Genomic DNA, 13480 nt, shown 5'->3' on the forward strand with positions numbered 1-13480 from the left:
TCAACCTTAACCTGCTTGAAAAGATAGCTAAAAGAGCCGACCTGAAACCTCTTCTGGTTTTGCATGTATCATGGACCATGGAGCTGAGCACAACAAGCCCAGGGCAGCCCTTCTCCCAGGCTCTTAACTTTGACCTTGACTTCTCAAGGGTTGTTTATGGTGTGTATTACTGGGCCATTCAGGCACCTCCTGTGGCTTCCCACTGTAAATACCACGCGAGCAAACTCTCTGATTTATTAATCAATTCATTAGATACAATACATTTATGGCTACCGCAGGCCCACAGTGATTTGTTTTCACAAAGTGCTAGGCTGCAGTGAAAAACAAAGGGATGAGGTGTCGCACTTCTCCTTCCTAAGGAGAATCCTCTTCCTTCCTAAGCAAAGGTGGTACCATTTATTTAGTGGAATGGCTAACGTTTCCTCTGGAATTTGAATTTGTAAATAGCTGGCCCATTTGTTGTCTCTTTCTTCACCTTCACTTTATGAGTTTTGTCCTGGAAAAAAGAACAAGAAAACCACAGTTGTTGCCATGTAAGAAAAAATAACCCACCCAGCCTCAGATAAATAAGGAAATCCCTGTGTGGGACTGACGAGGCATTAGTGAAAAATGTGGGAATTAGTGAAAACGTGAAAAGCAGTGAAAAATGACAAGGCATCAGTGAAAAATTCCAGCCGTTTAGCTGCCTGTTCTTTCCACCTTTAGGTTGTCAGGCACCATCTGGTTTGCTCACAAACTGCTGATGTGGTAAGACTTGGACTAGTAGATATAATTTCCTAGCCATGGCACAACTGGAATGCTTCATCTCCTCGCTTTTTCCATACTAAAAGAGGATTTACTTACTTTTAGGAGTTACCTGGAAGTGTCAGTATAAAATCAGAGTGAAGAAACACACACATACGAAAGTAGACCTAAGAACCTTAACAAAACAGATTCAAAGAACCGGAACTAAATCCCTCACCAAAAGATCTTTACGTGTCTGGATCTTCTGCGCAACAACGAACATGGCTTTTTCCCTTTCAATGCGCTGCTTCAGGAGGTCGTACTGATTCTTCCTTTGCTGGGCTAATTTCTGGAGGAACAAAACCAGAAGCTGTCTTAAGACAGAAAGGAACAAGACCCTGTGGTCTGTAACTGACCTATTCTGAGGCACTCAGACCTCACGAGCATTTAGTACATTTTAAAAGCATCATCGTATTAAATAAAGCTGCTTCAATTCTGCGGCTGGATTCCAGAGAACCATTTTTAACACCTTCATTTGGAGGTTTTCTAATTAGGACTTCATTCTTTGTTCTTGTTTTCATCTCTTAAATCATAAAGCCCCAAATCTCTTCAAACCTAGTTTGGATGCTGTGTAACCTTGTTCAGTATGTGGCTGGGATTTCATTTGTCCCAATCCTTTTAATTTCAGTGGTAAACGCAGGAGAACACTGAACTCCCCAGCAAAAGCCCAGTTTATCCAGAGGAGGGGAAATAAAAGGAAAGACCAGAGACCAGTTCCTGAAATGCTTCAAAATTGCAGAGAGGCTTCTCAAAATGCAACTTGTTTGGTCACGTTTACCTCCTGCGAGTGGATGGCTTTCCCAGCACAGAAATGGTATTACTGCAGGTGTGATTGAAGTAATTAAATTAAGGAGAACAAATCCCAACACGCTTACAATATGACTCAGACATTTAGAGGAGAAAACTTGTCAGTCTGCGACTTGTCCAACTGCTTTCCTGACAAGCCAAACTGAGAAAGCTGGCAGGAGGAGAGGGACCACAGGGTGTTTGTTATCTGACATCTGATTAGGAAAAAACCAGGTTACCAATTTGCCAATTGGCAATTTGAAATGTTGGGTTTAACCTTACACAGACCAAATCAAGCTTCTAGCACTGCCCAATGCTCTAAATCAATGAAGTGGTGTTTACAGTGTTAAAGCTGAGTGTAGCTACTTCTAGGACAGAAATGTTGTGATAACAAAGCATCAGAATCAAAGTGGATTGTATAAGCAATGCAACCTGCAGAGTCATGAAACACTTTCTATTAAGAAAGATGGAAAGTGAGATTACAGCTTAAAGGTTTTTAAGGAGAAAAGGAGAGTCAGATCCTGAATCTGAAGCCACTTCAGGCTCAGAACCCAACTGAAAAATACGGTAAGATCAGAAACCTAACAATAGCTGCATCTATGCTGGAATAAGCTTCTTCACGTCCCTATTCGCATCCCTATTCAGGGATGAAAGGGTTTTTGGGCATGTGTGAGAGGAGATTTAACAGTGGATGGTGCAAAAAAACCAACCTAAAACTGCAGCAATCTAATGAGAAGATAGTGCCATAGGTGTATGTCATGTAACAGAGGAGTAATACATCAGTTTTGCCAAGGAAACTGCCTAATCAGATCTGTTCTAGCCCATATGTCACAGTTCTTGATTTATAATCCACAGTGGACTGGGCTACCAGTGAACAAGTTCTCCATGTCAGTCCAGGAGAAGATTTGACTGTAGGCTCCAGGTACTTGATGATTAAGTGACATCCACCACAGCCTCATGTCACCAATGTAAGTTTTAAGACAACATAAAAACTTTGTTCCCCTCCACAACAGTCCAATGAATCCTCTTTAGTGCTTATCATATAAAAGATTAAAACATGAAGAAAACGACAATAGAAATAGTGGCAGCACCTTTAAGTGGAAAGGATCAGTAGCTCCTTTCAGTGTCTCTTTCTGCAGCGTTGCAATGGTTGGGCGGTTGTACACTCTATCTACGAGCTCCGGAAGAGTATCCAGATGAGTTGCAATATCAAACTCCTGAACTAAAAACAACACGAAAGTTAGGAATAAACTCCCATGGACCAGCAAATCTTCCAAACATGTAGCCTAAGAGCTGTCAGTGATGGGAGTCCCAGCAGCATAGCTCCTGCAGAACTGAGGTCTTCTTTAGTAATCAAAAGAGATTTCTAGAGCACCAAATTATTATTCCTGGGAAAAATAATATCTTTTTTTATTGTAATGGCATAAAGAAAGCATCGTTATATTTTAAACAGCCTACAATAAAACATAACAGAACAAGTTTTCTGCTACAACCCATTTAAATCACAGAATCCTAGAATGGTTTGGGTTGGAAAGGACCTTAAAGCTCATCCAGTTCCAACCCCCTGCTACAGGCAGGGACACCTTCCACTAGGGCAGGGAAGCACTTCTTCCTAAGAGCTCATCTCAATCTCCCCTCTGGCAGGTTAAAGCCATTCCCCTTGGCCTGTCCCTACAGGCGCTTGGCAAAAGCCCCTCTCCAGGTTTCCTGTAGCCCCTTTAGGCACTGGAGCTGCTCTGAGGTCTCCCCTTCAGGAGCCTTCTCTTTTCCAGGCTGACCCAGCCCAGCTCTCGCAGCCTGGCTCCAGAGCAGAGCTGCTCCAGCCCTCGCAGCATCTGACCTTCTTTTTTGGTATCAAAGAAGAACACGTGCTTGTTGGGATTCTTCCCCTCCGCATCCAGCAGATGGAGCTCCGACTTCAGCCTCTCGATTTTCTGCAGGAAGGAAGTTAACGGGTTTTGCCAAACATCCGTGACAAGGTAAATGTCCCCCTGTTTGTTTCTCAAGCATCAGTACTCTTCCTTTCTTTTTAATCTTTGGAAATACACCTAGTCTATATTTATGTCATGTCTTCATAACCTCTAGAGGTTAACAGTAATTTCTGGTATTACCCAGCCAGATAGGTACAAATCAATTTTCACAACAGTAAGTTATCCATATGGCGGATAAAGCAGGAATAATCACCATGAAATGACTAGCAAAAGTATGAAGGTAAATCCAAAGCCTTCTCTTTATTACCTGCAGTGATGGTGTGTGGATCACCACCAGAGCATAAAGCATGCCCAGAAGTGGGTTGTACATCTGTTTATTGACTGCCTACTGTATTGAGTTCTCTTCTGTAACAATAATTCTCAATTCTTTATAGATATTAGAAGAGTACATGTCTAATGTCTGAAATGTACATAAAAATTTGCCATGTTTACCTTTAGGTTTTATACACACTGACATTTTCATCTACTATTTCCCCTATTACACAAATCAGATTTCACTAAACATACACACAATAGCCAACAACACAATCAAAAGAACAATCCTGAGCAAACACTAAAAGAAAGCGACGTGTTACCTTGGCTTCTGCCACTCTCTTCATTTCCACATATTTAATATCCTGCGTCCTCATCAGTTTGACCTGTTCAGGAGTCACTTCATCCTTTGGCAGCTTTTTAATATGAACTCCATCCTAAAACCACAGAATACAGCACAGACAGATAGATACCATTCAGCTACGTGTCTTAACAATAAAAATGAAAGATCCTTTTTGTCCTTTGCCCCTCATGTTCTTCAAAGCTTTCCACAGGCACCAAAGCAGGTCTGCTGCTCTATTTACTAGTTCATAATGAAAACCAGCACAAGGTAGAGAGAAAATGATGTTACTCACAGCAACTGAGTGTAACCCTGCTTGAAGGCAGTTTAGTTTCTCACCTTCAGCTCTGCACGTATCATTTTAAAGTAGAACTCATCAGGATTCTTGTCCAGAGCTTTCTTTTGAAGCGCTCTGAGGGCATTCTGCTTCTTGTGGTAGTCACTAGGAGAGAAAACCAACAAAATCAAACCAACCCATAGGTGTTGTTCAGCAGTTTCGCCATGTTCACAGTCCCTGATGAGATGCTGAGTCCTTCAAAGTGATGCTCAGATCTTTGAGACACCAACAAATGACTTGAGTTTTATGGTTTATTCCTTAACTAAGCTGGAAACGAAGAGTGTCCAACAATAGGACATGGAAACACATTCCCCCATCCTGCAAAGCTCACCGAGCTGCTCAGAACTCCTGGACCTACAGAATCAGGCATTAATGATGGAATATAACGCTTGTAAGTTTTGATTAACCACAAGAACGACTTTGCAGCCTTCGCCCTCCACGTTCCCTTTCCCCCGGCTCAGCCACGGGGATATTGGAGCGTGTGCGATCCCTGCCTGTAGGAAGGTCCGTGCTAGACGGTACCGGGAACACCGGCTCTTGTGCGATCACCAGCGCTGGCTCCTCACCGCGGCCCCGCCGTTCCGGACCCTTCCACCCGGAGCCAACGCTCCGGTGATGCCCAGACTCCCCCCTTCCCCCTCACAGCGGCCTCGGCCCGACTCACCGAGCGCGGAGCCTGTAGTCCTTCTTCTTCTCCAGCAGCCCCAGCTTCCTCCGGGAGGCGGGCTAGGAGGGGAAGCACAGAACGGCATCAGCGGCCGTCATCACCGGTAACTCCCGCAGCGGCCCGGCCCGGTGCACTGACCTGTGACCGCTCGCGGTGTGGGCGCTGCTTCGATTTAGACGCTTTCCTGAAGGCGGCCGACATGGCGGCGGGTTCCGATCACCGAGCTCAAGCCTCGAACTCCCCACCCCGGTACCGGTGCCTCGGTACCTCCCGGTGCTTCCCGCTGGTGCCGCCACGCCGTGACCGGAAGGGGCGGAGCTTCGGCGTCAGAGGTCGCGCGCGAGGCTCGCCGGGCGATGGCGCCGTCTCCATGGCGACAGCGGGGCCAGGCGGCCCGAAGCGCTCCCCGTGCCCGGTTAGGCCCCGCTGCCGCGGGGGTCGAACAGACCCGGTCTTCCCGGGGGAGGGGGGGTCCCCGCCGGTGCACGGCCATGAGGGTCCGACTGAGAGCGGAGACCCGCGGCCCTTCTCGGCGGAAGGGTCGCCCGGGTGGGACCCGAGCTCCCGCTCGCCCTCAGCGGCCCTGGTGGGGCTGGTCTGCGCGGGCCGGACTCCGCACTGCAGACCCGGTGACCGGTGTGGGGAGGCCGACCGGCTCCCTACCGTGCTCCACGTAGGGCTTGTACAAGCCCGCAGGGCCGGCGGTGGCGGGGAGAGCTCGGTGGGGCCGGGGAGGTAAACCGGGGCGCCCCTGCGGGGCAGCAGCCCCCGATCGAGGGTAGAACATCCTGCGGCTGCCGGCTCCCCCGGAGCCCCCCGTTGCCGCTCCTCCATCCCATGGACCCCTGGCGCCAGCTGCAGCGCAGCCTCCTCCCGGCTCTCGGAGCGCGGGCTTGTGCGGGGCGGGCACCGGACGGCCCGGCCCCAGCCCAGCCCAGCCCGCCGCCCCTCGGCCCCGCCCCGGGCTGGGTGCCGCGCCGGAGGGCTGGGGAGCACAGCGGAGCGTAGCTGTGGTGAGCTGAGCCGCGCCTGCCCATCGCCGGGATAGCGAGCGTGAACGTCGATCAGGTGGGTCGGGACGGGACGGGCAGCACCGTGCTGGGACAGCGGCGGTGGCGGGAGCCCGGACCGGTGGCGGGAGCTGCCGCCCGCTTCCCCCCCCGCAGCCCCGGGCGGGCCGGGGGTTGCCCCGGGGTGAGGGGAATGGGTTTGTGTGTTTGGAGGGGACGGTGCCTCCGCCGCGGGTGTCCCGGGCGGGGCCGGGGAGCTCCGTGGGACCCCGGACGGGTTGGCTTGTCGGTAGTCGGGATGCAGCTCGCCCGGGGAGCCCCGGTCGGGTTTGGCTGGGAAGCACAGCTCGTACCGCTTTCTGAAAGGGAAAAACGCTCTTTCGGCCGTGTCTCTAACCCAGGCTGCGCGGTTGCAAAGCTTAAGCCGTGTTTTATTAAGCAAGCTCTGAAACTTTACCCAACCAATAAACTCGGAAGTAAACTTAAACCAAATGCTCGAGCGTAGCGCAGGGAAATGTTCAACACATCCCAAATGGTTGCAATGTTTGCAGAGGATCCCAGGGTGGGTACAGGGAAGGACTGCTCCAAGCCTTGCTTTTTGTGTGTGTTAAACAAAGACTCTGCAGTCATGGTTTGGATCTCGCTATTAAAAACCAGCTCAGCATCACTTCAAAACGGGTTGGGGTTTTCACTGAGCACAGTGTTGTTTCAGATGATTGCGTTTTCTTTCAGGTGATGTTTTCTGTTTTGGTTGCCAGTTTAGTTGGTGTTTTGTACTTGTGGTTACATTAATCACTTTGACTCTTCCATGAGAATTCACTTTATAGTTACCCTGGGTGAAGTGCGTTAGCAAGGAATTACTCCCCGCTGACTCACAGCTCAAATGGATGGTGCATGTTGGTGGTTACTTATCTTCACAGTACTGCTTTGATACTGAGGTCTCCATCCTTTCAGAGCTGAATGTAATGCCTTCGCTGTTTCCCAGTTTTGAAAATCATAAAGAAATCTTCCCAAAGTGGAAAACCTCTCCCAGGAGCAGAGGGAAGGCGGCCCCAGAGCAGGCCCATCTGATGGGTACAGGATCCTGCTGGCAGCTCACGCTACTAGAGAACAGCTCAGGGAGGTTTAGTTTTTAGACTCCTGTACCAAGCATTAGAAATCTGTGGCTCTTCCAGCCCCTCCGGGCATGGGATTGTCACATATTCCCTTTGCTGTTCATTTTTGAGAAGTGTTTTCTTGGATGTGTCCTTAGGAATCTCCTGTATTTAAATATCTGCCTCTGGCATGAGTAATCTTTTTCTGATGTTCACAACAGTGTTGAAGCTGCCTCATTTCCCTAATTTGCTTTGTCAAAATGTGGTTTGACTTCCTGATAGGCAGGACAGCAGGAAAGGGGAAGTCTGACATTTCTCCTGTCTTATTTTTGTGCCATTTTCCTTCCTTTTCCTAGGATGGAGACCATTTGGTTCTCTTGCTCTTGTTCTTGGTTACTTCCTTAGAGACACAGAGTTGTGAGCATTGGTTTAATTCTTTCCCAGCTAGGTCTGTAATTTCCTATACTTTTAAGACTGGTGGCATAGCACAGGAGACAAAAATACAGGCAGTGTAGTTAGTTGTGGGCACTAATTATAGTGGGTGCTCTGCTGCAAAAAGTATGGTTTGGAATAAGGACTCCTTAAACCTGGACATAGGGAGTGGTGCGGACACACCGAAGGCAGGGTGGTGCTTGGAAATATCCAGAATTCCCTAGCAGGAAGCCCTGTGAACACTTCCATGGCCTCAGCTGCTGGAGCACCGCTGTCTGTCCATGCTGGATGTACTTGGGGGAAGAGCTTTGCATCTCCCCTGCCTGCAGAACAGCACTGAAGAGCTGAGCAGGGACTGGGGTGCTGAAGATAGGCTGGTTCCTTGGTCTCTGGGAGGACACTAGGTTCCTGCTATTCCCTCTGCAGAGTTTGCAAGCATCTGCAGCCCGTCTGCTGTCAGCTCTGCTTCCTGTTTACGCTGCAGTTGGGTTTAGAGCAGACTGAAAGAGCCATGCTGCCCATCAGCGGGGTGGCCCTACTACCCAGGATCATCATGGGGAAGAAAGGCAGGAGGCTCTTCCCTGGCCCGTGTCACTGTGGTTGCCCTGATGACACAGAGTACCAGCCTTGTGTGGCTATGGGCAGTGTTCACTGATCGACAGATATTGGTGGGGTATGAGCTCAGTGATGTTCTTTGGGTTTTGGACCTGGCAGCTTTAAGATAGAGGTGAACCCTTAACTGATGGGGCCAGGGAAAACTCTGGGGGCAGGTTACTGAAATTCCCAGTGCACCAACTGTGGAAACACTTGGTTCTCTTCAGAGCCAGGAGTTGCTCGACTGCAAGATGCTTTCTGCTGTGTTCCTAATTGTGGCTGAGCTGGTGCCGTTACGTGGCCTGCTGGTGTTTTCGAAATGCCAGCAGGAAAAAGGGATAAATGGATTCCTTCTCGTGCTCAGGTGATTCCCACCCCATCTCTCTGGAGAAGGACTTTGATGGTAATCACGGCGCTGATACACAAGATTTTCGTGGCGCCTAGTGGGGTCCTTGTCCATGTCTGTGGGATTTCCGCTGTTCTTGGCTTGCATGAGGTCATGCTTGAGGAGCCCTGATTGCAGCAACAGCCTTGGAGAGAGACATGAGCATAAACCTTTTGCCTCTGCTTCACCTTTTGTGTAAGACATTTTCCACAGGCATAAAAGGTGTTTATGGAAACCTGGGGACTGACTGGTCTGAATAAAAGCCGAGCTTCTCCACTGAACAAACAGCTCCAGAACTTCTTGTAATTGCTCACATAAGGAAACCACTTCTCTGGTGTTCAGCAATCAGCATCCACGGTTGGTATCCACAGTTCTTGGATTGCCTGTGCCCACCACAGAGCACCCACCTTGGTCTGGGGAGAAGGTGGTGCAATGCCATTTGCAGTTTTGCTCAGCTTTTGACTCCAGAGCTCTAGCTGCTGTACCTCGGTCCTTAGGGGCCTTTGACTATTTCTGCTGAAAGAGATGCAATTTCGATGGCCAACATGGAAAAAGTCAGAGAGAACCTGTCAGTGTTTTGCCTGGTGAGGTCATGAAAACAGATGTAAATCTTTTACTCTGGTTAAAAAAAAAGGCAGGTAGAACAATAGACCCCAGCTGCATCTCGGAAAGGGAAGAGACCAATTGTTAGGGGACAGAGAAGCGTTACCAGTACTATGTAATCTTCAGGTTGCTGCCAGGAATCTAGGATAACTGTTAAAGGCTAGGACATTCGAGTACGAGGGCTGAGATTTTGCAAGCAAAGGGGTTCAGCTGCACGTGCTGCGGTGGTTTCAGTGGAACTTGGGCCAACCCTGACAGCTCTGGCTGCTCTGTGGGAAGCAGCTGCCGTGAAGCCGCTGCAGAACTCCCCGCTGTGTCATTCCATGGAGGGGAGGTGGTGTTTCCCGTGAAGGCTCATCTGTACTTGCTAGACTTTGTCCATTAAGTGGTGGCTCTTTAGCTGCAGTTGGGAAGAAAACTGCTCCGTTGTGCAGAGATGTAGTTGCTGAGAAAAGTCCTTGGGCTTTGTTTCTTCTCTTCCTTCCTCTTTGCGCTGGTTTTGCCAGGTGTAAAATACAATTGTCAGCAGTTTACAGGGAGGGGGAGTGTCAGTTTTCCTGTTGAAGAAAATATCAAGGGGCTGATTGTGAAAGGAAAGGGGAAACTGAAGAATGCCACATGGCTTCCACCTTCCTGTATTTCATGCTAGCAGAATTGCCTCTGCTCAGTGACTCACTTCGTGTCTGTGGATATTTGCTAAGTGGAGAAGGGGTTTAACAAATGGTTCTGCCCTGGCTCAACAGGAGCCCACTGAGAGGATAATATTACTCTGGGAGCAATTGGAAGGACATGTCTATTAGGGCTAAGTTAATAGTTAATCAAGAGCTATTTAGAAATGTTTTAGCATAAAATCCAAACAGCAATGTAATAAAAATCCTACAATTTATGGCCTTGTTCTTACTGCAGTCTTGCCTTGGCTTCCTTTGGCCTGTGGTCATCACATTAACTCACATCATTTTTTATTTGCCTCTGATTACTGTAGATTGTCCTCTGCAAGTTGCAGTGATTTTATGCAAAGTATTTTGAGCTTCTCAGCTAAGAAAATACTAATTCTTAAGTCGGCACCAGGGATGAATATTAACTCGGGACCCTTCTGATTGGCGCCAGTGCTGGATGGAAGCTTGTTGGTGTTTATGTCCAACCTGCCCAGTGCCAGTTCTGTTCAGGAACATAAATTACCTTCCAGCACCAAATATAAGGCTGATGCCAAGGACATAATCTTAACTGCTTCCTAACTTAGTTGTGAACTAAGCCTGAGCTGTAAGCCAGAGGAATGTGCTGTATCTAACCTGGAGCCATTAGCAGCCTCCAATGTCATAAATCCAGGGAGCGGAGAAGCCAGTGCAGGTGACTGGACAGCTGGAACTGTTTTCTCTACACACGAGGGGGAAAGGGACCTCTGAGCAGCTCAAGAAAGTGCTCAGTGTGGTTGGAACGGCTGCAGATCTGCTTCCCTAGTGCTTCCTTCAGCACATGTTACACTTGACCCTGCCAGCACTAAACGCCAATAGGAGTCAAGTCATTGTCCCCAGTGGCAGATTAGACTGCGTGGCCATTGTTGGGAGTCCAAGATTTTCCTCTCTTACTCTGTTTAAGTGACTGCTTGGATATGTGGCCAAAGTAAACATGAGCTAATAAAAAATGTAGAGATAACAGATAGAGACTAGCCATTGTGGACTAAGCAGGCATGCTGTGGCACAGAGATGTGTGAGCTTGGCTTGCAGCTTTTCTGCTTCAGTTTTGCAGCTCAGTTACCTGGAAAGGCAGTGATACAGATCAAGTATAACTTCCTTTCTATTGTGCGAGGGGAGCTATATTTATGTGTAGCTTTTGAATTGGAAAGGGTTCTGTTAGGCTGCTGAGGATCTAGTGCCTGCCTTGCAAGGTGTAGTGTGAAGACCACATACTAGAACTGCTTCATGTGAGAGCTGTGACAGTCCGTGCAGCTTTGGAATACCTTCCTGTGTTTCCTCACAGTCTATTTCCTTATGGGCAATCAATGAGTTTTCAGTTGACTTTTTGCTTTTCCATTTACTCAGCACACAGCTGTGAAGCCCATTGCTGTAAGCTAACATTGAGACCAGAAGTCTGTGTGGGATTGTAAGGAGGTGAGATATCTCAGTGGCTATCAGGAGTGCCTAAACTTATGGTAAAGGAAAGAATGAGATTGGGAGAGGATCAAAAGTCTTTCTGTGTGAAGCCTCTGTAGGGCAATAGGGGTTGGATTGTCCCTGTATTCCTGTGATGCAGTGGTGTTGAATGCTTTATGTTATAAAAGGTGCTGAAGTAAATAGCTGGAGAGCTATTAGTTGGGTAATGCCTAGTTTAAGTGCTTGTATGTTGCTAGCATACATAACCACTGTGTGTCTGAAGATGGCTACCTGCTGATGTTCTTCCGTAGTGGCTTTCTTAGCTCTCCTCTTCCCTTTGGCTCTGCTGGGATAGTGTGGTCTTGCACTCCATCTTTCAGCCTCTTCTTTAGTGGAACAGCAAGCGGTGATCAAAAGGTTATAGAGAAACTGAGAGCTGAGAGTGTGATATGACATTAAAGGATTAAAGGCTGCTGGGCAATAATTACCATAAACGATGCAGACAAGTCCAGATCTAGGAACAGTTTTCCCTCTTTCATCCCAAGCCAGTCGTGGCTCATGCTGACAGCACACCTGGAAATGAGGTAACCGAATACTCTGCCCACACTGTTTGGATTTGCTGGGGCTTGGGCACAGACGTAGCATGTGTTTTCTCTGCTCCTGGGCAACCTTTGTTCTCCTGTAGCCAGGAAGTCTTACAGATGAAGTGAAACAAGACAGGGTGCTTCTGTTCCTTTCCTGGGAAGGACGCTCCGAAGCCACCTGAGGTGTGACTTTCCCAAGAAATGCCCTTTCCAGGTGTGGAGATCTTGCTGCTATTGAAGTATGAGGCAGAAACACTTCCAGCGCTGCCTGAACATGTTATTTAGGTCAATTGCAAGGAACATGGCAACATGAATCAGAAAAGGAGTTGGAAGAGGAGGAAAGTCATTAGACAGCACCTTGACATCCCCTGCCAATGCCGGATTGTTCTGTGCCAGCACAGAAGCGCAGTGAGGGATCACATTCATTGTCTTCTGTTATCTGTACACTCCTGTAACTAAGAGTAGCTGGACTGAAAATAAAAGAGAAGGCCGCATACAAAAGCCTTACCTATACAACTCTGCATCAGTGTACCTATTCCATGGTGTCTTAACAGATCTCTTGGAAACGGAGAGATAGAACAAGGTCTTGTTATCCCTCTGGAAAACAAGATACATCAGAGTAATTGCTCTAACTGTCCATTTTGGGTGAATGAGGCTTCAGAAGATGCTTCTGTGGAGGCACATTCATCACATTTTGCAGTGGAGCACTGACCAAAGTGGCTGGGGTGAGCGTCCACCAGCTCATCAGCATGATGTGCCTGCTGCACCGTCACAGCACCAGGGAGCTTTGGTGGTGCATGGGAGTGAAGCAAAGCCAGCAGCCTGGGTGCACTGGGCTGGGTGTTGGGCTGAAGGGATGTCAATGGTGGAAACCTTCTATATACGTCCCATTGGGCAGGGCTTTGCCGAGCACTCCGTTTCCCTTCCCAGAGGAAGCAACTTGAATTTACCCGTTGCTCTGTAGCGACCTGTAGGCTAAAACAAATTATTCTTATGCAGGAGAAAACATTGGGACCAACCTTAACTGATGAACAATTTGCCAGCTTTTAGCCTCCAGGTCCCTCGTCCCGCAGGGCTTTCCAGTGTAATGACTTGGGTCGGTTTCCCAGAAAGATTCTCTTGGATATGTGCTGTTGGCAATACTCTGGCTCATTACGGGCCCTTTTATTTTTCCAAGAGCCAGCTCTTGTTAGCTTCGTTCTCACAGTATTGTTTTCTTTCTAGAAGAAGCCTTTGCTGGCTCTCCTAAACCATCACATGGGAATTGCTTACTAGCTTAGGTTTATTTTTTCTTGTTTTGACCCAAAGCTGCACTTCGCTCCCCTCTGTAACCCTGCCAACATCATTTCCAGTCTCTTTTAAGCATATGTTTTGCAATAATATCTAAACTCTTGGCTCCAAAGAGCTGCCACACAGAGAGATTAGTATCTTTTAACGAAGGAGCTGAGAAGCAAAGAGTGAGAACAAAAGCAGTATCTCCAGAGCCTGTAAATCCACCCTGACCTTTCCCAAAGGCCTCAGCCTAGACTTGA

At 48.2% G+C, this 13480-nt stretch overlaps 2 protein-coding genes across 3 annotated transcripts in view; one reads left to right on the plus strand and one right to left on the minus strand.

Moving 5' to 3' along the window:
• Positions 1–273: 273 nt before the first annotated feature.
• Positions 274–5443, minus strand: UTP11 (UTP11 small subunit processome component). The gene is made up of 8 exons (XM_080632637.1): positions 5295–5443; positions 5154–5215; positions 4492–4594; positions 4136–4249; positions 3410–3503; positions 2661–2791; positions 962–1072; positions 274–496 (listed from the first exon to the last, which is right to left on the minus strand). The coding sequence occupies exons 1-8, from the start codon at positions 5355–5357 to the stop codon at positions 413–415; spliced, it is 762 nt and encodes a 253-aa protein (XP_080488763.1). The 5' UTR covers positions 5358–5443; the 3' UTR covers positions 274–412.
• A 690-nt stretch (positions 5444–6133) lies between these two features.
• FHL3 (four and a half LIM domains 3) overlaps positions 6134–13480 on the plus strand; it is a 28976-nt gene continuing 21629 nt past the window's right edge. Inside the window, exon 1 of one of the 2 annotated variants that reach the window (XM_080632407.1) lies at positions 6134–6224. The gene's annotated coding sequence lies outside the window, so the exon portion shown is untranslated. The remainder of the gene's footprint in view (positions 6225–13480) is intronic. The other variant, XM_080632408.1, reaches the window with a different exon arrangement.

This window comes from Psittacula echo, assembly GCF_963264785.1.
Source record: "Psittacula echo genome assembly, chromosome: 21".
Lineage (NCBI taxonomy): Eukaryota > Metazoa > Chordata > Aves > Psittaciformes > Psittacidae > Psittacula > Psittacula echo.

What these genes read in the sequence shown, in the direction of transcription:
- UTP11 (XM_080632637.1), bottom strand. Translation starts at nt 5,357, where the DNA reads ATGTCGGCCGCCTTCAGGAAAGCGTCTAAATCGAAGCAGCGCCCACAC. An exon ending in CACACCGCGAGCGGTCACAG is followed by an intron (nt 5,216 to 5,294) that starts GTCAGTGCACCG and finishes TTCCCCTCCTAG; the next exon opens with CCCGCCTCCCGGAGGAAGCT. An exon ending in AGACACGTAAAGATCTTTTG is followed by an intron (nt 497 to 961) that starts GTGAGGGATTTA and finishes TCTTTTTTCCAG; the next exon opens with GACAAAACTCATAAAGTGAA.